General features: G+C 47.9%; 1 protein-coding gene across 1 annotated transcript; it reads right to left on the bottom strand.

The window, feature by feature from the left end:
- Nucleotides 1–13,496: 13,496 nt before the first annotated feature.
- Nucleotides 13,497–14,699, bottom strand: LOC136518705 (protein GAST1-like). Its single transcript, XM_066512391.1, has 4 exons — nt 14,390–14,699; nt 14,118–14,234; nt 13,946–13,979; nt 13,497–13,845 (listed from the first exon to the last, which is right to left on the bottom strand). Exons 1-4 carry the CDS (start codon nt 14,474–14,476, stop codon nt 13,664–13,666), a joined length of 420 nt encoding a protein of 139 aa, XP_066368488.1. The 5' UTR covers nt 14,477–14,699; the 3' UTR covers nt 13,497–13,663.
- Nucleotides 14,700–24,566: the final 9,867 nt, after the last annotated feature.

Here is a 24,566-nt window from a genome sequence, read left to right as displayed (position 1 = left end):
GCGCAAGCTACAAACAAGATGGTGACGTAAGACATACACGAGGTTTTATCCAGGTTCGGCTGCCGTGAAGGCGTAATACCTACGTCCTGCGTCTGATTGTATTGCTGTATGTCAATGAGAGATGTTTTTTAGAGGGGTCCCCTGCCCGCCTTATATAGTCTGGGGAGCAGGGTTACAGATCTGGAAACTAATCCTAACCGGTTACAACTGTCATAGGTGGCCAGATAAGGATTCATATTCTAACCGATCAGGATCTTGTTTGATCTCCAAGTCTGTCTTGACTCCTTGCGCGGGACTCCGAGCCGCGCGTCGTCTTCCAGTGGACCGGACCCCCTGGACTGGGCCGGCCCAAGCCTAGCCGTAAGGGTATAGGGGTTAATACCCGCACAGCTAGTCCCCGAGCACCATGTATTATGTTGCGACACGTCGTTTGATCTTCTTCGGCTAATACAGTCTGTCTTCATGTCATCTCCAACTGGTTGAAACATCGACCAAGCAAATATGCTAGTAGCCTGGTCCGCACAGAGAGCAGTAAACCACGATTATAGCCGAAAATACCGGTTGTCCGAAGAATGCATGGCGCTCTAAAGAAAAAAGAAAAAGATTTCTTTCCTGATAAGTGTGTCCACTTGTATTTCTGAAAAGAAATGTAAGTGACCCTTGTACAATAGTTGTTATGGCCAACAGTCAGAGCATAGGGGTCGATAAAATAAACACATTCACCACAAGGTGAAGTGTGTCCACTTAGTCCCCGAGCCTGGTAGTAGGTGACGCAGGCACGTGGTGCCAGGGTCTAAAAAGAATTCTCAATTAAGTTGAAAATCCAATCATCATACAAGCGATACAAGATGCACCGGCAGGTGCATCGTACCGATGTAGTCTTCGAGCTTGCTGGAAGGCGAGGTATCAGCCTTGTAGCAAGGTCTAAATAAATGCCTCTCGACTGTATGTGAGTACAAATCACATATAGCCGAGGAGAGCTGTCTCCAAGCAATGTTCGGAGAGTGGCCAGGGCAGTCCCCGAGCACGATGGTGGTCTGGACAATCCCCGTGCACGATGGTGGTCTGGACAGGCCCCGAGCACGACGATGGTCTGGACAGTCCCTGAGCACAACGGTGGTCTGGACAGTCCCCGAGCACAACGGTAGTCTGGACAATCCCCGAGCACAACGGTGGTCTGAACAGTCCCTGAGCATGAGAAGTGCGACGAAAAACCATATGCCACTTGTACTATTATCTTTTGTATTTATTTAATTATTGGCCCTGTCAAGCCCAATCTAACATGTCTGGTAAAAAAAGTAGACGGGTATAGCACGTCATACTGCCTTCTTGTCCTTTCAAGCAAACAGTTGCGTGGCACCTGTAAGTAGGTGCGTCAGCGTGGGCCCTCTCACACTGGCAACGAAGAGGCACATACACTGGCAATGGAGCGGCGCATATATTGGCATAGATCTCGAGGCTGTGAAAACAACCGTCTGCGGCGCGTGCACACATCTCCCAAGAATCCCAGGCAGACGAAACGGTGTAACTCTTGGGTTAAATACAGTATAGGATAGATAAGTTACTTTTTACTGAAACCCATTGCCATTCACAGTCGCAGCCATCTTCTTCCTCTTGCCAACCCTAATATCTCCGAAATCACCACCAATCAGTCCTCCGCCAGTTCCTCGTTCATCAGCAAGGCCAGATTCATGGCGAAAAGTGACGCGCAGAAGAAAGCAGGAGTCATGGCAAAGGAGTGGTGGAAATCGAGGAGCAACGAGCAGACCATTGAAGACCTCATCACCATGGGGGTACTCTACAACAAGGAGCTCGCAGGATGGCGTGCGCCAGAGGGTGAGGGGTACCCCGATCCACAACTAGGTGAGATCATGGTGTTCGAAGACTTCTTTAAGCGGGGATTTGGGGTTTCTGTTCATCCTTTTCTTCAGGGGCTCTGTCTTTACTATGAGATTGGGATTTGCAATCTGCATCCCAACTCGATCCTCCTTGTCGCCACTTTCATTCATCTTTGCGAAGCATATGGCGGCTTCCAGCCCCATTTTGATTTTTTCGCCATCTTTTCTATCTGCGGAAGAAAGGAAGCGGCGGCTCAAAGATTGCCGGAGGTGTGTACCTCAACCTCCGTGATGGCATGAAAGCCCAGTACCTGCACTGCCCATGGAACACATCGCTTGATGACTGGTATAAGAAATGGTTCTACATCCGTGAAGAGCCAAACACGATCACGCTGTGCGATGTGGGGTTCATTCCGGAGAAGAGGACAAGCTGGTCAGAGAAGTCCGAGCACCTAGAACAGATTCCAGAAATATTTGGGATGATCCTGTGGAAAAAACTGGACGGTCCGAGCGTGGTCGGGAGCTTCATCAGCCGACGGATCCAGCCCTGCTAGAGGAGGGTACATCCTGGCTACGAGTATCAAGGTAGCGTGGACCCGACGAGGACGAGGCAGGGAGCGCTTGACAAAAACAAAGTCAGAGCCAGAATTAGAGAGCTATTTAACTTAGCTAATCCAAATTATGTCAGATTGAGCGACATCGAGCACGCTTTCAAGCTCACCCGACCTCCCCCAAAGGTAACTCATCTTGCCTTGTACTCGTAGTCTTATATTGTGGTAGAGACTTACTGTGTTCACTCCCATTTGTTTCCTGGATTAATGGTCGGGATAGAGCGACAGTGTTTGTGTCACCACCCAGACCAACGTTGGGATCGAGGATGTTGACTGGGCGGTGCTCGGAGCTGGAGAGGAGGCAGTGGCCAAAGCTGCTGGTAAACGGCCGGCGGCCAGCAAGCGTCGTCAGGTGATTTTTACTTTGTCGAACGATGACGTAGAGGAGAGAGAAGATGTAGACACCTTTCGACTCATCCCTCAAAAGAGGAGGCAACTGGAGTCGATGGAGCAAGGTGGCTCCTCCATGCCGGTGGAACCTACATTGCCGACCACTGTAGCGCGAAGGACAAGCGGCGGAGGGGTCAAGCACCAAGGCCCAACGACAGTGCTGGATGTAGAGGGAGACCAGGAGTCACCCGTACAACACATGGAGCAAGCACAGCCTAAGAGACGCGCCTTCGCCACGTCATTCCACATTTCCAACATGTAAGTATTTGTAACCTTAATGTAAGCTAGCAATTTGTAGTGAATATGATTGCCTTCTGAACTTATCTTAGATGTACTAGCTCGGCGTCCACCGAAAGTCTAGACCAGCTAGCCAGAGGCGGCGTGGCTCCGCTAGTAATTTCAGAGCAGACTGCCCATCAGCCGACCATCGAGGAACCCATAGCAGAAGATCCGTCGGGGCCTCACCAAACAAACAGTCAGACAATAGTCTTCGAGCAGGTGGTCGAGGGAAGAACCGAGCCGAGCACAAGTTCTCCGAGCGCTAAACCTGCTGAGGGCAGCACCTTAGCATTGAGGGTAACAGAATAGACCGAGGAGCAGTGACCGGAGGTGAGAGCACAGAGCACGTTAGTCGATGCTGCAGCCCATGGGAAGGCCATAGTGATCGCAGAAGCTGCTAACGCCGGACCAGCACCGAGATCTGAAGAAGAGCCCGAAGAGGACAAAGTGGAGGAGGTCCTAGGCTGTCCGCAAGACAAGCGACAACATATGTATGTGTCGCGTTGGCGGAACGACGAATGGGTTGTCCATGAGGAAATCCCAGAGGTCGAAGAGACCAAAAAAGTTGAACGGGCGGCGAAACAGCTGGTGACGGAGGTCCAGGTAGGCTTTGCTTCACCACCTGATCTTGCTGTCTAGTCAAGCTGTCTTACTTAACTATCTGCACACAGGACTTAATGAAGACCGCACGGTACCGCAAGAAATGCTTTGACCAAATTGAGGGGATCACTGCAAGCAACAAGGAGCTGACGGCGGAGGTGGAATGCTTGCGCCACCAACTTGAAGCCACCAACCATGAGAAGATGGAGCAAGAGTCCCAGAACCAGAACCTGGTCGTCTAGCTCAGTAATAAGGAGCAGGAAAGAACAAGTAAGTAGCCACTTTATCACAATGAATACTGACAAGTGTTGTTGCGTTGTTGGTAGTAACAGCTATAGTGCAGACTTAGAAGTCGAAGTGGTCCGTCTTCGAGAGGAGAACAGTCGTGCGGTCGTGGAGTGTGATCGCCTGAAAGAGGACAACAGAAAACTAGTGCATGACCAGTCACAGCTCTAGGACCACACGACCAAGATGACAGAGGAACTGAAAAGTAAGTTTTCCAAACCCCTTTGCTCACTTTTGTTGCCCGCCTTATTTTGTCATGGTATGACGTTTTAATAGCTTGTGCGGCTTGCAGTTTTAAAAGTCAATGCCAAGAAGCATCTGGAAGCCATGATAAAAGAGCGTGACGGCTGAAAGGCATAGTGCCAAGAGATCACCAAGGATCGGGACACCTGGAAAAACCGGTGCCTAGAGGTGGCAACGTGCATTTTGCCGGTCCTTAACCTCATCGACTAGCGCTAACAGAGCACATGCCAAGGACATCGTGCTGGGATTGATCGATAGATGCCGAAAGGCATGGGGATGATTCTAGGAGTTCGTGAAGGAGGCGGGTGAGTACATAGGCGCACATGTGCTAAGCATGGTACGTGCTCACTACCCCTTGACCGATCTCAAGCGCCTGGAGGCTGGATACCCAAAGGAGGTAGATCTAGACAAGGCTGAGGAGCTACGGATGGCCCAGCTAGACTTGTCGGTGAAAATAATTGGCGACATTAACCTATGTGGAGGTGCGACGCCATCCGTACAGGGAACGCCATCGACAAGTCAGCTGGAAACGCCTTTATTTTCAAGCCAACCAGCAAAGCCTACGGTCTCGACCAGCCAGGCGTCGGCGGGGCCATCTTCTTTAGCTCGACCAGTGCAAGAGTCCCTAAGACTTGAGCACGATGTCAGGCCCAGCGAGCAGTAGGTGCCGCGTGCCCCGACCAGCCATTAGTGTAGGCTATAGCTATAGAAGAAGATGTAGTTGTGTTATTGTAAACTTGGACCTTTTTAGGCAAGCTTGTAATAACGTAACTGTATAACAACATGAGCTTGTTTGTTTTGTAGAAAATGTTTTAAGCCTGGACATCATACCGATGTAACTAAGTTAGAACATGTTGACGTTCTGTTTAGTTGTACCAGTTTAGTTGACATGTCATCCTGAAAGGTTTGTATGGCCCTGGTTTGTCTTGCGGTCGGAGTGTTTGTGCACACGTAGAAACACACAAGTCAAACCAGAGAGCACCTGCTGATCACCCATAGCGTAGAGAGCGAATCCCATGCACACATTGAGAGAAACTGGAGACAGGGCTTGCTCTGAAAACCCGATAAGGATTGGTGGTCGGTTTTAACTGGTAGAGTTAGAATATCAATAGACTTCGAAGTGACACATTAGAGTGGTCGGAGAAATCATAATAGCTTTATTAAATCAAAGGTACAAGAGGAGTACATATCTTAGTACTTAAGCATAGAAACGCCTGAGCTTGTCGATGTGCCATGAATTGGGTACGTCTGTACCGTCTAGGTGAGCTAACCTATCAGACATTGGTCATGTAACCTCCTTGATCATGAAGGGCCCTTCCCATGGGGTTGCGAGTTTGTGGATGCTAGCCTGATTCGTCTTCCACTTCAGGACTAGGTCCCCAACCATGAAGAACTGCTCCTTGACGTTCTTGTTGTAGTACCTGCGTAAAACAACAAGGTATTTGGTTGTACGTACATAAGAATCGAGCTGCTTCTCTTCTGCACTATTCACTTCTAGCTCCCGTACTTCATTGGCCTTTGCTTCGTCGAAGTTCTCTATCCATGCTGATCTGAAGGCTATATCTGCTGGGAACACTGCCTCAGCACCATAAACCATAAAGTATGGTGATACGCCAGTATTGCGACTGAGCTGGGTTTTGAGACCCTAGACCACGGCTGGTAACTCTTTGAGCCATCTTCCAGGAGCTTTGTTATTTTCTCTGTACATCCTCTTCTTAAGTGCGTCCAAGATCATACCATTTGCCCGCTCGACCTGTCCATTAGCTCTAGGGTGCGCCACCGAGACGTATTTTACTACTATGCTCCTTTCATCACAGAAGTCCCAAAAAGCATTCTCAGTGAACTAAGTACCCAAATCAGTGATGATGCTGTTGGGTATGCCGAAGCAGTGGATGACCTGGTCGATGAACGTGATAGCCTTTTCTGAAGATGCCTATACCAGAGGCATGTACTGTATCCACTTGGAAAATTTATCAATCAGCACAAAGACGCATGTAAATTTCTTAGGAGCCGGTTTGAAGGGCCTAATCATATCCAGTCCCCAGCATGCGGGCCAAGAGGCTGGTATTGTCTGAATCTTGTGTGCTGGTATGTGGATTCTCTTGGCGAAGAACTGACAACCCTCACAATGGTGGACTAGCTTCTCTGCATCGGCTATGGCTGACGGCCAATAGAACCCTACTCGGAAAGCCTTGCCAACCAGCGTTCTCGAGGCCATGTGGTTGCCGCAGGAGCTAGAGTGGATTTGGTCTAGGAGATGTTCGCCATCCTCCTGGGTTATACACTTCATCAAGATTTCCTCCTTTGTGTTCTTGCGCCACAATTTGCCATTGACGAGCAGATACTGCTTACTGCGATGCATCAGGCGTTCGTTTTCTGTCCGATCAGTGTAACCGCTACCATCTATTAGGTACTTGATGAAAGGTACTCTCTAGTCAGGCTCCTTAGTGGTCGGAGGTGGTTCGGTGATATTTGACGTCGGAACCATAGCCACCAATAGCTGGTCTGGAGGCTTGTCGACCGTGGGATCTTCCTCTTCTATGGAAGGCGTGAGCAAGTCTTGAACAAATACGCCATGTGGGACTTTGGCTTGGGATGATCCTAACTTTGACAGCGCATCTGCTGCTTGATTTTTGTCCCAGACCACATGTGTGTACTCGATGCCATAGAACTTGCCTTCTAGCTTTCTGATCACTTTACAGTATGCATCCATCTTTTCGCTGATCGTATCCCAGTCCTTGTTGAGTTGATTGATGACCAAAGCCGAGTCTCCGTAGACATAGAGACATTTGACACCAAGCTTGATAGCAATGCACAGACCATGTAGGCATGCTTCGTACTCGGCGGCGTTATTAGACGCCAGGAAATAAATCCCGAGGACATATCGGAGCTGCTCCTTGGATGGTGACATGAAAAGGACTCCTACTCCTGCACCATCGATGTTGAGAGAGTCGTCGAAGTACATCTTCCAATACTCGGTGGGCCCCTGAGAGGCAGGTGTGCTTAAGTCTGTCCACTCAATGATGAAATCGACAAGTGCCTGAGACTTGATTGTAGTACGACTGGATAATTCCAAGGAGAAAGGGCATAGCTCCATTGCCCATTTGATGATGCGCCCGTTCGTATCCTTGTTGCGAATGATGTCTCCCAGAGGGTACTCGGTCATGACCACCACACGATATCCGTTGAAGTAGTGTTTCAACTTTCGGGATGTAATCAGTATGGCGTAGATCAGTTTCTAAATCTGTGGGTACCTGGTCTTGGATTCATTAAGTACCTCACTGATGAAATAGATTGGTTGCTGTACCTTGTAGACGTGGCCGGGCTCGTCACGCTCGACCACCATGGCAGTGGAGACCACCCAATTAGTTGCTGCAATGTAAAGCAGGAGGGTTTCGTCTTCTCTGGGAGCAGTGAGGACCGAAGGTGATGTAAGGAATTGCTTTAGCTGTGTAAAAGCAGCGTCTGCCTCCTCCGACCACTCAAACTTCTCGGTTGCTTTGAGCAGCTTGAAAAATGGCAGTCCCTTTTTGCCTAATCTTGATATAAAATGACTGAGGGCAGACATGCATCCGGTGAGCTTCTAAACATCCTTCACCTTTTTAGGTGCCTTCATGTCCAAGACAGCTTTTACCTTCTCTGGGTTAGGGTGTATGCCATCGTGACTGACGACGTTGCCGAGCAATATACCATATGGAACACCAAAGATACACTTCTTTGGGTTTAATTTCCATTGGAATGTGTTAAGAACTATAAAGGTACATTCGAGGTCGTCAACAAGGGTGTATGCTTCCTTGGTTTAACAACTACGTCGTCAACATAAGCCTCGATGAGGTCGTCTATTATCTCGTTGTTGAGGCAGGCTTGTATGGTGCATTGGTAGGTAGCCCCGGCGTTCTTGAGCCCGAATGACATGGTCATGTAGCAGTAAGCGCCGAAGGGCATGATGAAGGATGTCTTGATCTGGTCGTCCTTTTTTAGAGCGATCTGGTGATAACCAGAGTAGCAATCGAGAAAGGACAGCAACTCGCAACCGGTAGTTGAATCTACGACCTCGTCTATGTGAGGTAAGCCGAAGGGGTCTTTAGGGCAGTGTTTGTTGAGATCAGTGTAATCAACACACATTCTCCATTCATTATTCTTTTTGCGTATAAGAACCAGGTTGGCTAACCACTCAGGATGATACACTTCTTTGATAAATCTGGCTGCCAAAAGCCGTGTAACTATTACCCTAATAGCCTCCCTTTTGTCGCAAGCGAACCGTCGTAGCTTCTGCTTGATGGGTTTGGCCTTGCCATCAACATTTAAGGAGTGCTCGATCAAGTTCCGAGGTACACCGGGCATGTCAGCAGGTTTCCATGTGAACACACTCACATTGTTCCTCAAGAACCTGATGAGCGTGTCTTCCTATTTAGGATCCAGGTTGGCCCCGATGAGGGCCGTTTTGCTGGGATCACCGTCGACCAGCTAGATCACTTTGTGCTCTTTGGACTTGATGTTATTGCATGGGGCCTCGAGCTCTAGGATCTCTAGGTGGTCGGTTGGCGTCTTCTTGGCGTCGATCATGGTCTCGGCCATGCGAATAGAGAGGTCGTGAGCCTCTGCTATTTTGAAGCTGTCATCCTCGCAAGTGTAAGCTGCATACACGTTGCCCCTGAGAGTTAGAACCCCCTTCTCAGTAGGCATCTTGAGCACCAAATACCTATAGTGAGGTATGGCCATGAACTTGGTGAGCGCTGGTCGACCAAGGATAGCATGGTAGGTGCCTTCGAAGTCAGTGACCACGAAGTTGATGTAGTCGGTGCGGAAGTGGTCTGGGGTACCAAATTGCATAGGTAGCGTGATCTGCTCGAGAGGTGTTGAGCTCTATCCGGAGAGAACACCCCAGAACTGTGCCTCGTATGGCTTGAGATCAGCCTAGGTTATCTTCAGAGCTGGCAAACTATTCTTGAACAGTATATCGATGGAACTACCGCCGTCAACTAGCACTCTATCAAACTGAACCTTGTTGATATACGGATCAAGAACCAGGGGAAAACACCCTGGCTCAGGTATAGCAGCCCATTGGTCCTTTCTGCTGAAGGAGATCTCACGGTGAGACTAAGGAGGAAGCCGTGGATCGGCGATGAGGTTGTCGACGTTGGCCACGTTCAAGCAAGCGTGGGCGAGCAGCTTACGTTCTCGTTTGGTCTCAATGGACACTTTGCCCCCAATGATGGTGTGGACACGATCGGTTGGCTTGACATACTTGTGATGGGGATCTACGTCTTCATCATCGTTGTCTTTGTTGCGCTGTTTCCCTACGTCGTTAGGCTTGTCGGATGTATCCGGAGCCTGTTGACACGTGTAGATAGACTTGAGAATGTGGCAATTCTCCATGGTATGGTTTGACTTGGGATGGAGCTGGCAAGGTCCTTTCAATGCTTTGGCGTAGTCGTCTTCGTAGTTGCGATGTCCAACACCTTTTTTAACGGTGTTGACCTCGCCGTTGTCTTCCCGAGCACGCTTGCCCCTGTAATCGTCGCGGTGATTACGCCACTGATTACGCTGGTCGTGGTGGTCGCGGGAATCGTTGCGCTGGTTGCGGCTATCAAAATTGTCATTCTGACCACGGTTGCCGCGGTAGTCGTCGCGGTGTGGGGGGTGGTCGAAGCGTGGAACCCTTGCTGCTTCTTCGATAATTATCTTTTTAGCATCATCGGCATCCGCATATTTTTTAGCAATGGCTAGGAACATTGTGACTGATTTAGGTCTCTTGCGGATAGCTTGTCCCTTAGGGCATCATGGAAGCGGAGACTAGTGATGAAAGCCTCGATTGCCTCATTGTTGGAGATTGACGGGACCTTGATGCGCATCTCCGAAAAGCGTCGGACGTACTCACGCAGTGGCTCATCTTTGCGATCTTGAATCCACTGCAGATCATATTTGTTGCCGGGTTGCTCGCAAGTAGCAATGAAGTTGTCGATGAATGCTTGCTTGAGCTCCTACCAAGAATCAAAGTAGTTCACCGGCAAGCTGACCAGCCATTGGTGGCCTGCGTGGCCGACGGTGACTAGGAAGTAATTAGACATGACGTGCTCGTTAGCCAAGGCTGATCTGCACGCGGTTTCGTAGAGCATGACCCATAATTCGGGGTTCTCCTTGCCGTCGTACTTCTGAAGTTTTTCGAGCTTGAAGTTCTTGGGCCATATGACTTGGCGAAGGTGTGGAATAAACTGCTTCAAACCCAGAGGGCCGTGGGTAGTATCATATTCCATACGACGATAGCTTTTGTGGGATGCACGATCGTTGACTCTTTGGTTGATGCGATCGCGCAGATCGCGTTCTCTGAGGTAATGGCGGAGATTGTTATTGCCATCATGGCGATCCCGGTTGCCACCCTGGTTAACCCTGCGACCGCGGTTATCATGGCGATTGTCGTGGTTGTCTCGGCGGTTGTCGTCCCGGTAGTTGCGGCGGTTGTCGTCCCGACCACCATCATGGCCACCGTTTCTGCCTTGACGGTTGTCTGATGGGTCGTTGTTGCGCGAGCCACGTTGGTTGGGTGGCTGTGAGCGACTTGAGTACTAGCGGCTGTGGCTTGATTCGACTGAGGCGGATGGAGCCAGGGCTTGATTTACAATTTCTGCGGTCTGGGCCATAGCAGCCGTCAGGTAAGCTTGTATATCATCACGAACTACCTGGGTTTCCGGGGTATTGGGTAGTCGTTGCATCGTTGCCATAGCAACAGCTACGTTGGTGCTTGGAGTCCTGAAGACCTACTTGCCCCCCACCCTGTCAAAGGCATTGTTAAGGTCATGTGGCTGGACCCTTATGCGTCGTGCCTCCTCTTCTGCTTCGGCTTCGATTTGTCGGCGATTAAACCGGTCAATATTGCGTGCTTCGCGTGCTAGCCTTTCTTGTTCTGTTTCACCAACTACCGGTGGTTCGTCATTACTAACAACATTGATCAAGTCCCCTCGCCTTGGTGGGAAGGATGGGAATCGTGGGAACCCCAGGGCGTGGTCTGGGATATCCAGATCGTATTCAATGCCTTCATCGTCATGATGCCACAGCTTGATGTGGGCAGAGGCATTAGATGCGATGCCGGACGAGGAGTTTGAGCCACCCTCTTGAACTATGTGGACGGATCCTTCTTGATAATCCTCAATCCGGACCATATTGACGAAGTTGCACAGGCCATAGGGTTGGGCCTAGTAGTTTTCCATCAAGGCTTCGTACTCGGAGAGCCAGAGACCCATCGCGGGGGCTGGCCGGCGACGAACGGAGCGCCCTTTAGGAGTAGATGTGACCATGAGATCCATACCGAGTCGTGCAGGACGACTGGCTCGAGCTGGTCGGGTAGATCTGTTGTGGGTAGTGGTTACCTGCTCATTAGGTTGACTTTGAATCGAACTTACCAGAGCTAGGGTTTCAGCAAGTTTGGTGCTGACCCGATCGATGGAGTCGAGCAGGTCGATGTTGTCGATCTGTCTTCCTTTGTAGCGAGAAAGCGGACGACGGGTTGTCGACGTGGCTGAAGACGATGCTGACGTGGCCAGAGCTAGATCCACGTGGTTGGAGCCGTAGCCGATGCAGGTGAAGCAATGGTCGACGCAGATTGAATCTGCGCCTCCTCCATGGTCATGGCAATGGAGTCGTCGGAGCCAGTGGTCCAGGTGATCTGACTGATGGTGAACGTGAGGCCGTTCGGCGTAGCCATGGAACCGGGGATGATGACCATCTTGTTCGTCTGGAGAGCAGTACGCACACCCCCTACCTGGCGCGCCACTGTCGACAAAATATGGTCGGCAGTCTACCTAGGGGTATGCCCAAGGTAGTAGATTGTCGACAGACAGATGCGCAAGCTACAAACAAAATGGTGGTTTTATCCAGGTTCGGCCGCCGTGAAGGCATAATACCTACGTCCTGTGTCTGATTGTATTGTTGTATGTCAATGAGAGATATTTTTTATAGGGGTCCCCTGCCCGCCTTATATAGTCTGGAGAGTAGGGTTACAGATCTGGAAACTAATCCTAACCGGTTACAACTGTCATAGGTGGCTAGATAAGGATTCCTATTCTAACCGACCAGGATCTTGCTTGATCTCCAAGTCTGTCTTGACTCCTTGCGTGGGACTCCGAGCAGATTGGCCGAGCCGCGCGTCGTCTTCCAGTGGACCGGACCCCCTGGACTGGGCCGGCTCAAGTCTAGCCATAAGGGTATAGGGGGTTAATACCCCCACACTTGCCTTTTTTTATTCTCTCGTCTATCCTCTCTTCTCTACGGGGCCGTTCGGATGGTATGAAGTTCAGCTGGAATTCACTGTTCACGGCTGAATTTCACTATTCACTCTCTTACATATTCCTCCAGATTTATCCAAATTTCTCCAAGTGAACAGGGCCTATAACAGGAGTAATAAATAAAATGAAAAAATGGATGTCAAGTCGATCGAGGGAGGCCTAGGGGTAAGTTGTATTTCCCACAACTATTTGCACCAACTCAGGTTATCGGACAGCTCTGCTTTCATTGAGATTCGTGCTGGTCAAACGTCGTTCTCGCGTCTGTGAGCACGAGATTGAATTTGTTTTCTCGCGATAAGTGCTCGTCTCCTCTCCCTTCTCTCTTCAACTGAACAACTTCTGCAACTGTTCCACTCCCGTCCTGCATGCTTGCATCATGGAAGGGTGGCTGAGGGCATGGGGTAGCCTGGCTGCTGTGTGCCGAGTGCTGAAGCGTGCATACAGGTGCAGGCGTGCTTAAGTGATGGATTGGAGGTGACAATGACATGAACTGGTACTCCTACAACATAGTAGTACAGAGGTAGGAGTAGCTAGCCTGCAGGCTGCCTCTCTGCTGACTTTCGGCTGAGCGAGAGCGAAACGTCTATCGCTACTGTAAAATGAGAATATTTGGCATTTAAGAAGGACTGGAGACAGAGATACCACTGCGAGGGCAACTGTCCCCGGTCCTTCTTGAACGCCAAAGATTCTCACTTTGCAGTAGCGATAGACGTTTTGCTCTCGCTCAGCCGAAAGTAAGCAGAGAGGCAGCCAGGCTAGCTACTCCTACCTCTATACTACTAGTCTGTAGGAGTACCAGTTCATGTCACTGCCACCTCCAATCTATCACTTCAGTACGTATGCACCTGTACGCACGCTTCAGCATTCAGCACTCGACACACAGCAGCAAGGCTACCCCATGCCCTCAGCCACCCTTCCATGATGCAAGCATGCAGGACGGGAGTGGAACAGAAGTTGTTCAGTTGAAGAGAGAAGGGAGCGGAGACGAGCACTTATCGCGAGAAAACAAATTCAATCTCGTGCTCACGGACGCGAGAACCACGTTTGACAAGCACGAATCTTAATGAAAACAGAGCTGTCCCATAACCTGAGTTGGTGCACATAGTCGTGGGAAATACAATTTGCGCCTAGCCGCCTAGGGGCACTTGGGGCCTCCCCTCTTGGTCTTCCAGTTGTTGTAGCAGGGGCAGGTGTTCTTGTTGCCGTAGGTGCCCGCCGGCACGCACAGGCACGCCGCGCAGCACTTTCGGCAGAAGAAGAGGCACGGCTTCCGGTACGCCGTCAACGAGCACCTCGCCGCGCACCGGCCGCCGCACTCTGTTGCAAACACGCACGCACGCAGCACAGCAACATCTTCAGTACTACTGCTCTATAGTATTATATTCGTCGACGACGAGCGATTCAGAGAGGTGCTAACCTTGGGGCTGGAGGCTTCCGGGGGTGACACCGTACTGCAGATAAATGAACATTAACCAAGGTAAAATCAAAGCCACATTCATTCCACCAGTCATGATACTGTGCTTGATTGTATCGGCCGCTGTCGCCACCGTACCGTACGTGTTGTGTTGGTAACTTGGTATGGTACTCACCATTGGCAATGGGAATGCGTTGGGCTTGGCTGGCCGAGGAGGAGCAGCGGAGGAGTTCATCGCGGAAGAACCGGCCGGTGCCAGAGCTGGACCCGGCGACGGCACGAAGTAAACGGCCTGAATGAACGTACGGAAAAGAAACTCACGGCATGAGCATGAGCAACAGCAACTGCGAATTACAGCACTATTGAATATTGATGCATGGGATGGGACCAAGAAATTTGCCGCATCTGCTGTGCCAATATATATGAATGAGAGAGGGACAGATCGACCTGGCCTCCTTGTTGGGAGAGAAGCGCGACCACCACCATTGCCGCGCAGCAGAGCAGCAGCAGCGACCGTGGGCTCTTCCTCTTCATGGCTGAGATGCTAGCTCTCGCCGCACTCTGAAGCCTGAACCTCGAGCAAAGATGGAATAATGGAAGAAGTGAAGGAGTGGTGAACCGGCCTTCAAAGTTAGCTCCTGAACTAGCAATTTTGATTCAACGTTCAAGCTACCGGGTGTAGCTATATATGCGTACTACCTGGCTACTAGATCTTTGCCCCTCGACCCCTGTTTGCCTTAGCTTGTGAGGGAACATCAGCCAGCAGCATGCTATTCAACCTGCAGACCAGCAGTTGGACCGGGACAATGCATGCTTGCTGCAGTTTTGGTAGCTTTTCTGGCGGCTGGGCGCGCCCCGCCGCGCCGGCCATCCAGCCCACAGGGGTCCAGGGGTATGTGGTGGGCAGCTGGCAGATGCGAACGGCGGTTAGGGTAGCCCGATCGAGCTTTTGGCACATCACGGCACGGGCGACGAACAAGAACAAATTCATGGGTCCGTGCCCGCCGGCCATGTGAGCAACCCCATGCGTCCATGCGACGGGATTAACATAACCCAAACGCCATGCCATCTTCGCGCACGCTTGCAAAGTTGAAGGATCGAAGGCTACCTGTCGCATCGCATTCGCATGTGACATGGAGCGGAGGCAAAGCGAAGAGACTCAGCGCTCAGGCACGCAACACGCATGCAGCGAACAGGGCAGGGAGCCAGCCCAGGGACGACCGTCACTCGACCACCACGCGCTGCATGGCCACTCGATCCATCGGCCGGCCGGCTGCTGGCCCCCGCAGCGACGTTTGACCTGCCCACTGTGCCCTCCCTGCACGCGACGCTGGGGTCGAGTGGAGTCGGGAGTCGCGAGGCATCTTTCTCCCGCTCCCGTGAGCTCACACGTACATCCGTGACCTCTGGTAGTATCTGCATGCACGCACTGCTAGGAAAACACTGCCGTACTTGTGGTCGTCATCGGCGTATCTGCGTCGGACCTTGTGCGTGGCTTGGGACGCCAAATGTAGTATATACTAGACTCTTGTGTATTGCACTGGGATCTGGAATTCTGGATAGTAGTTTCGATAGCCGCAGTTTGAGAGTTGTGTGATATAATTAATCTATTTTAAATTAGAAAATATAGAGTTATTTGGATCTTGTTGTGGAATAAGCCAATTCTAAATAAATGTTAGGTAGATAAGATTTTTAGAAAAAAAAATGGTACTAGTTTTATAATCTGTTCATTTAAAATAGATTAATTATAATTTTGTAGAGATGAAACCATATTTTATTGTTTTTAGAAAATATAGAAGACCACATTGAAACCACCCAAATGATTAAATTTGTCTACTTTCAACGGTTGAAGGATGTCGTCTGGGCGAACCGAGCCCAGCTCAGTTGGTTAGGTTTTTTGTGGTGAAACATGTCCATCTGGGTTCAAGTCCTCGACTTGGCACGGGCGCTCGCATTTTGCTGGATTGCGTTGTGCTTTCAGTGATAGACAACGTTTCCGTCGACAGCTAGGTATCTGTGATGACTTCATCAGTCTCTAGATCTGCCGACGCAGTCTTACGGAGATGCTCATAGGGCCAGGAGTTTGTGTGCGTATATTCATAGGGGTAAGTGTACATGTGTTGTGAACGTCTGTGTTAATTCGCAAAAACAAGTGATGTCGTTTGGTTTCAACAGTTCAAGGTCTATATGTATTACCCAATTTCATAGTTTTAACTATTACCCCATTTCATAGTTTAGGGTGGACGGCACAGTTTCAACAGTTAGAGGATGCCGTCCATTACCCAAAAATGAACTGATGTGCAACTTGGACATTGAAAAATATACTTCACCCTTTCAAACTTACACATTAAACAATGAAGCAGAAAGAAAGCCCAAATGGATCTGTGGATTAGTTTACTATTGAGGGTTTCCATGCACCGTGTGTACAATGTCATGAAGGTGTTCCACAGTTCACACACACATCACATGCATGGTGTCACGAGAACACAAAATCGTTTGATACACGTTTTATTCCCACAGATTCAGAAAGATAAAGAAATGCCTTCCTATCTACTGGGGTAAGCTACAGAAAAATGGTCCCGTGACATATTGTGACATATTCGGCCACAGTTTCAATCCCCACTTAACTGTTTCACAATTGTGACATATTCGGCCACAGTGATAATATGTTCACAAGCTCTGAATTCTTGAAAATAAAATAGGACAACAAAGCTAAAAAGAAGGTAGCTTTATATTTCAAACTGAACTAGGAAAAAAAGCCAGACACAACTCACAAGGTAGCAGACAAGACATGACATCTCAAAAAGATAGAGAAATCGAATTACTAGCTTGCCAGCTAGTACTAGCTTGCCAGTTAGTACAATGAAGAGGCTTAGTCCGCACTCATCGACCTCTATTTTCATCTCTTAAAAGAAATATTATATCCTAGTCATCAAGATTCTCTACTCTATACTTATTTCTTCTACACTCGTATTACCTCTATACCATACTCTATACTCACTATTCCATATTTTATTCCTCTCACTCCTTTTTCTCTCTCCCCAGCTCTCTTTCTCTCTCTCGCAGGAACCTCGGGAGGCGTATAGCAGCCGGCAGCACGGCCTCCACGGATAGCGGCGCGCGCACGCCGCTACCGTCGCGTGCCGTATGCAGGTGCGCGCTGCGCGCGATACAGGTGCTGCTGCGCCGTTTGCAGGCCTGTTTCCAGGCCGCGGTGCGGACAGCCTTAAGGTTACAATGGTCCTGTTTGGTTCCACTTCTCCACCAGCTCTGCTAAATGCTCTGTTTTTCCTAGCTTTTTCATCAAGCGCTTCACAAGACGAACAGGCAGAGCCGAGAAGCAAGAAGCTGGGAGCAAGCGGCTTCCCCAGCTCTCTCCCCCCACCCCCTCCCCCTCCCGCTGACCCGCATATGTGCCTGCGTCTCCTCCGCCCCCCATGCTCGCTTACCACGCTGCTCCTGTCTCCTCTTTTCGCCTTTGGGCCAGAGAGCAGCCTCCCTCCAGTTCCTACAAGCAACGGGATGCGGCTTCCCTTCCACCTCAGGCCAGTCAGCGGCAGACCTCTAGCCCTCCCTTGCCACACTAACCCAGCCCAGGGGTCAGGCCAATAGTACATGGTAATGTGATTCTGTTTACATCAAAATTTAGAAGAAGAGTCGCAGCGACTTGAAAGCTCTCAAGATCATGTCATCAAGGAATCAATCGCGTGCACAGCTGATTCGAATGCAAAACTGGAATTGGCTTAGCGCTAGCAGATAATGACAAAGGCTACGATCGACGCCGGGACAAGACATGTTGGACTCTACAAAAAGAAAAAGATTAGAGTCCAAGTTATCTTAAATTAGGAATGTTTTCTCTAGGGTCAAAATTGTGAGTCGTACTTAGATAGGAGTCATGCGTAGGTCCCGGGTATAAATATCAAACCCCAGCTATTGTAAAAGACACGCAATCAATCAAATACAAGTTACTTACTTTTTTCGGCTTCAGCCACCCCTTAGGAGTAGGAGTAGAGTAGATCTCGTCGAGTTCTTCAGCAAGTATGGCTGCATCGATCCGGTCGACCTCCACTGCTTATATGTAAGTATCGTCATGGTTTATACTTCTGTTCGTATGGCTGCATTGATACGGTCGACCTCTACTGCGAATCTGGTATAAGCTAGTTATCGACTCTTGTCTAGTTCAAGTACGGCTACATCGATCCGGTCGACCTCCACTGCTCGAACTAGATTAAGGTCAAGTTATCGGCTCTATCTAAGGGTGGCGTTCCTTCGGATAGATCCATTAAGTTACCGATATTACTTATTACTTCCATTGTTTATTTGATTACAGCAATATCACTTCGCTCGATTGGAATTGATCTAGATTGGCCTTATATCCTTTTTAACTCATCGTTTGTTAATCTGAATTTGATCTAATCTGCATCTTAAATGATGAGTTATATTTTATCGGTCGTTTTATGTCAATCTTGATCGTGCATAGTGTGCGGTTAAGGCATGTTTGATCTTGAGTAGATCTATTGGCTAGCGAAAACTGTTCCATGGCCCGTTATCATGGCCTGTGTGATTCTGCCTCACACCCCACTGTTAGCACCGTAGAGTGGGGATCATTATTCGGTAGATTTATTTCTGATAGGACATGATCTTAACTGTGCGCTATGCCTGAATCGGCTGTTTTAGCCAATATCGAGCGCCTCTACAAACAGTTCACATCACGAGATCGTTGAAGTAGCAATAGATTGAAAGATGTCTTAGCCCCATGATCTTATTATTATATTACGGCCTACATGATTTTGCCTCATGCCCCACCGATATTAATAATAAGTTAGGGTCATCGAGTTTATTGTTGTTTCTACGGCCTACATGATTCTGCCTCATGCCCCACTGGTCATAGCGATAGATGAGATCTAATATGTTCATTAGATTTATCTTTATTAAATGATTGAATGACGATGAGCTGTTTCTTTTATAAAAAGGGGTTCGATTACTCGCAGTCATTGGCTTAGCATAGTTTAATCATTGTTGACATCTTTTTGCCATTGACCGATATTTATCCAAATAATTATATTCATTCTGAACGATAACCGATTCTTCTTACACAACCCCATGAGTTTTAACCGAATTATTCTTATGAATATGCTGTAACCGACAATTTAGTCGATCTCTTTTTATATCGGCTCTCAGAGCCACACATTCAGAACTGTCTGGCACGTTCCACCCTAAATTACTGATAAACTTTCTTTCCTTATCAATTGCAGGGTCAAATTGACTGGCATGTCTCGGAAGGAGTGCGTAGGATCGACCATCCCTACGCTGAAGCTAGACGGATCTCCAGCTCCATCGAGCGGACCCTTCCGGCTTGCTCGTGTACCATCGGCACAGGACGAAAATTCCGTGTCGACACATATTTCTGGCACGCCCGGTAGGAAATCACAATCATCATGGCGGTTCACAACAACAACAATATCCTTATAGTACATTATGAAGATCTACCTGATGGAGATAAATGTGTCATCAGCAAAGCTATAGAAGAATTTCAGAACAAGTGTTTGTTGTCCTACACCTAAACACGTGACAATACAATTGTTTAGAAATATCCATTACCAAGAGTTCTATTGCACGGACAGACAGATATAGTTGAAGCTGAAGACAGACATTTCTTTACGAAAGTTATAGACAAATTATTTGTGATGCCATATCAAGCCATAATAGAGCTTTCTTGGACACATTCTACAATGCTATGAAAGAAGCGATTCATGGGTTTCTAGTTGGTCAAGGTGGGCCGGTTTATTACAACATTTAAGATCTGTTGACCTAAGGGACTAATCAAGTCGGTACTAGCCGTCAAGAAGCAGCACCAGCTGGTAATAATGATATCCAGGCAGTTCAGGATTCATCTGAACAAGCTCAAGGAACTACTATAAGTCAGATACAGTATAATCCTGGACCGCCAGTACAACATGTGCAACAACCGATGGGACAAGGTTAGAACCAGATGATCAATTTTGGTACATCAGGCCACATACCATCGTCGGCTCAAAAAATAACACCATCAATCCAAATGATCCATAGAGATATAGATCCTAATGTCTACAATCAGAGACTTCAAGCATCAAGCCAGCAAAAGACCCAACAGATAGAGGTTCCACAAGGGTATCATTATGGCATAGATTATAACACCCTTCACATGATTCTAAATTTAGGGTATCAAGGCACATGGGATTTCAATCCATAGATGGGTCAGCAGGTGCAGGGAAATCTAAATTCACATGCTGACAAGTTGTTGCTAAAGGTGACCGAGATGATAAAGAATTAGTTTGGTCTGAAGCCAAAAGGGCTAACATTTTTGTACAAACGCCCATACCCAGAATGGTATGATTTGGTCGCTCTTCATGCAAATTACAGGCTTCTAGAGTTTGCCAAGTTCACTGGCCAAGACAGTACAAGCACGATAGAACATGTCAGTCGGTATCTTATACAATTAGGAGAGGCATCAGTTGAGGAGGCCCATCGAGTTTGTTTCTTCTCCTTGTCCCTATCAGGGCTAGCCTTCACTTGGTTTTCATCATTGTCGGTCAACTCCATTACCAACTAGGCTGACCTCGAGAACAAATTTCATACATATTTTTAGACTGGGACTAGAGAAAAGAAGATTACCGATCTAACAACTATAAGGCAGAAGACTAATAAATCAGGCACTGAGTTTCTTCAGAGGTTCTAAAAGACTAGGAACTTATGCTTCTCCTTAAACTTGGCTGATGATCAGCTAGCTACTTTTATCATTCAAGGAATGCTGCTAATGTAGAAAGAAAAGCTGTTGGGACAAGAATTTGATAACTTAGGTTAATTGGCTCAACGAGTGGCAGCACTTAATAGCCAATTCCAGAGTATGCGTAGAGATACCCGATTTCAAAAGAGTACCACAGTGGCCGAAGCTTATAATCCATACTCAGTCGATGATGACTATGAAGATGAAGAAAAGGTTGCTGTGGCTAAATGGAATTGGGGCAAGAAGATAGTAATGGTACCGAATCCTTAGGGAAGAGGAGTCGATGAGAGCTATGACTTTGATGTCACAAAATCAGACAAGCTCTTTAATTTTTTGCTTGAGAAGGGACAAATCAAGTTGCCTGATAATCATGTTATGTTGCCCCCTGATCAGTTGAAGAATAAAAAGTTCTACAAGTTCCATAACGCTACTTCTCATTTCACAAATTAATGCAGAATCTTCCGGCAGCATATACAGAGGGCTATTCAACAAGGGAGACTCAAATTTGATACACCTCAAAAAATGAAAGTTGATGATAATTCTTTCCCAAAAGATCAAAATATGGTTGACACTAGGCTGATCAAAGGAAAGACTAAGGTCCTAACATCAACCAAATCAAGAGAAGCTAGAATAGTCGATCCAAAGATGCAAATATCGGCCAATGAATACAGGAAAATTAAGAGATGTCGTGATAAGCAAAAGAGCCGATATGAGCAAGGAGAAACATCAAAAGATGGGGCGACAAAGCTGCGAGTTACATCTCGGATCTTGTTGAATAAGTGGCAGTGACAAAAGGAAAAGGATTATCAGCGTTGGTTAAAGTATCAAGAATATCGGCGTCAACTGGAAAAAGAGAGGTATGAAAGGAAATAAACCGAATCACATTAGAATTGTCCTTTCTTCAAACATTGCTGGAATGAAGGTTTAAAGTTATCTACCAGACATGACTGTCTAGAATGCAGCAATTAATATTGGGAGTTTAGGCAATCTCAAACCAACTGCCGGTCTATCCATGCTCAAGATGCATATCATCATAATAACATGGATCGGCACTTAAAAAATAAAAGTGTTCATAATCGATAGGGAAAAAGAGTTGTTGACTAAGACTGGGCTGATTATGAAGAAGAAGGCAATGAGATAAAATATGTTTGGCAAGAAGGCCAATGGTGCCCAGGAGGTTTGACAAGAAGCCAGAAGAGAAGGGTGCAACGCCTAAGGAATAGAGAGTTGGAACAGGCTCAGGCATCCGGTAAACCTCAAGTATGGTGTACTAAGCAAACAGCCAATAGAAAGCAACCATCGGCTACTATCCAAATGACTTTTCTGTTGCCATCAGAATTCAGAGCTCCGGTAGATCAAGAAGTTTATTCGGATTCGATGAATCAGAATATGAGGAGATAGTTGCCAAGTTGACGGTTGTACAACAAGCAATATTTGATAAACCGGTCAAGCATCGGCACTTAAAGGCTTTATATATGAAAAGTTTCATTGATGGGAAGTCGATGAACAAGATATTGGTAGACGGAGGTGCTTCTATCAATCTTATGTCTTACACCACTTTTTATAAACTTGGAAAAGGACTAGGAGATCTGATGGAAACTAACATGATGCTTAAGGATTTTGGAGGTAATGCGTCTAAGACCCGGAGGGCAATAAATGTTGAACTAACAATCGGGAGTAAAACTCTGCTTACCACGTTCTTCGTCATCGATGAAAAAGGGTCATACAGTTTGCTCCTCGGTCATGATTGGATTCATGCGAACTGTTGTGTGCCATCAACCATGCATCAGTGTTTGATTCAATGGCATGGGGATGATATTGAACTGGTTCGTGCTGATGAGTCAGTGAGCATCACAATAGCCGATCCAGTCTTCTGGGAACTAGGAGAGTTCGAATGCTTTTCTAGCAAGTTATGGGAAGGAGACTTCATTAGAATCAACAAAGAAAGCCAACAGCTGATGCAAGCAATCAGCTCTAAGAGTTTATTTTGATAGATAATCATGGATTCGCGTCGGCTATTGGATTGAGGAAAAAATAGGCATTAGTCCAGGAGATGGGTTTAGGCCGACATATGCGAATGCTAAGTCGAATCATAAGTTGATAGATTTCTGAAAGGAGTTCTGTTTTGCTTGATGGAATGCTTAACCTAGGTTGATCAAATCATTTAACCTTTTGTATGAAAAGTTCTATGGCAAAATATTTAAAAAGATGTTATCCTAGCATTTGATCAACATTTGATAGCCGATTCGTTCAGTCATCGGCTCTAATAGTCGGTACCAGAAAGGTATCGCCTCTAGTTCAAAAAAATGAAAATCTTCAAAGACATAAAAGCCGATACGATACGTATCGCCTCCAGAGCAAGAAATAAAGACAAAAGTAGTCATACACAAGGGCATTGCACTGAGACACATTCATGAAAGAATAGGAGTCTTTGTTCATCAGTTTACCCTAAGTACAAACTAATCAAAGACCTTGTTCACTACATCCTGAGCGGATGTAATATCCACAATGGCCTCCGCGGCAACGATGAATTCTTTGAGCAGGTCCTCATGTCCCTCAGGGTCATCGCCCATCGGGAAGCCAGCTTCCATGGCATGGAGGTCATACTCGGTCTGGACTTGCACCGCGGTTAGCACCACCAATGCACCATGACAAACGCCGTGGAGGGCAATCTCCTAAGCGTGGGCTAGGATGTCTTGGAGACAAGCATTGATGAGGGGACCCCGAGCATTGATGGCATCCGTGGCCACGTTTGCTAGTAGTTGGAGAGACTCCGACTGCACCGTTAGGGCTGGTAATCACAGAAGACTATAAAGATAAAGACGGTGGAAATTAGAATAAAAGCATGCATGAAACTCGTCTTACCTGCTACCGCGGCGTTAGACTCAGCCAGTCACGCTCGAATGGCACTGGCCTCCTCCTTAGCCGTATTAAGGGCCGCTTGGAAGACCCCTAGACTATAACACTAGTGGTGTTACATGGTACAGTTCTTGCTAAAACACTGCATGAGCATCATACTTGTTTGTACATGGGTGTAATATAGGGTATAAATCAACGTACGACACTTGAAACATTCATCTAAAACAAGAAACAAATGTTACATTTTATGTCGCTTTATATCGTTTAGTATTCTAAGTGAATTTTTATCGAACAAAAATACTATAGAATGCTTATGCGAAACTTTGATAAAGTTCGTAGTACAAACTTCCGAGGTGACGATAAAATACGTGCAGTCGAAGAGGGGATTCACTAGCTAGTGTATCTAGTAGCTTGGAAAAGGAATTCGACACGAAACCGTTTGAAGCTTAGTCGTTTCACGTAAGTTTGAAAATGGGTCGACGAAGCCATGTTCGACAATTTTTGTAGAGCGATCAGGTTAAGAAGTGGTGAGATGTCTTGGCTTAGTTCGATAGCCCTTTGTACCCTCTTGAGGGTAGAATGGCTGGTTTTGTTTTTAGATCATCGAATTAGGTGTTGTTGCAACTTTAAAAAGTGTGCATGACATGTTTTGCACCTCCGGGCATGGTCACCGCCTCTGTTCGGCCTGGCACCGCTGCTCTGGCTTGCCCCCGTGTGCACCGCTACGCCAGCCGTGTCGCCACCACCACACCTGTGCAAGCACGTCCACGCGCGTGGTCCTTACGCTGTTGGCCACAACCTTCTACCACCATGCTCTGGCGCAGCTCGCGCATGCCGCACGTGCCCAGTCACGCTGCCCACCGTCGTCGCCGCGTGCTAGTCGCTCGGCCTTCACTGCCGCCCGGTCCACACCGCTGTTGCGCACCTGGCTCATGACTCGCACACACACGCGCACACTGGGGCCCAGCGGGCCTAGATGCTCTGCCCCTCCATCACATC

The sequence above is a fragment of the Miscanthus floridulus genome, chromosome 17 (assembly GCF_019320115.1).
Source record: "Miscanthus floridulus cultivar M001 chromosome 17, ASM1932011v1, whole genome shotgun sequence".
NCBI lineage: Eukaryota > Viridiplantae > Streptophyta > Magnoliopsida > Poales > Poaceae > Miscanthus > Miscanthus floridulus.
This window is presented reverse-complemented; position numbering and strand designations above follow the sequence as displayed.

Excerpts from the sequence above, each read along its gene's own strand:
- LOC136518705 (XM_066512391.1), bottom strand. The coding sequence starts at position 14,476 with ATGAAGAGGAAGAGCCCACGGTCGCTGCTGCTGCTCTGCTGCGCGGCA. Across the intron at positions 14,235-14,389 it reads TCTCCCAACAAGGAGGCCAG|GCCGTTTACTTCGTGCCGTC; the intron begins GTCGATCTGTCC and ends ACGTTCATTCAG. Across the intron at positions 13,980-14,117 it reads ACGCATTCCCATTGCCAATG|TACGGTGTCACCCCCGGAAG; the intron begins GTGAGTACCATA and ends ATTTATCTGCAG.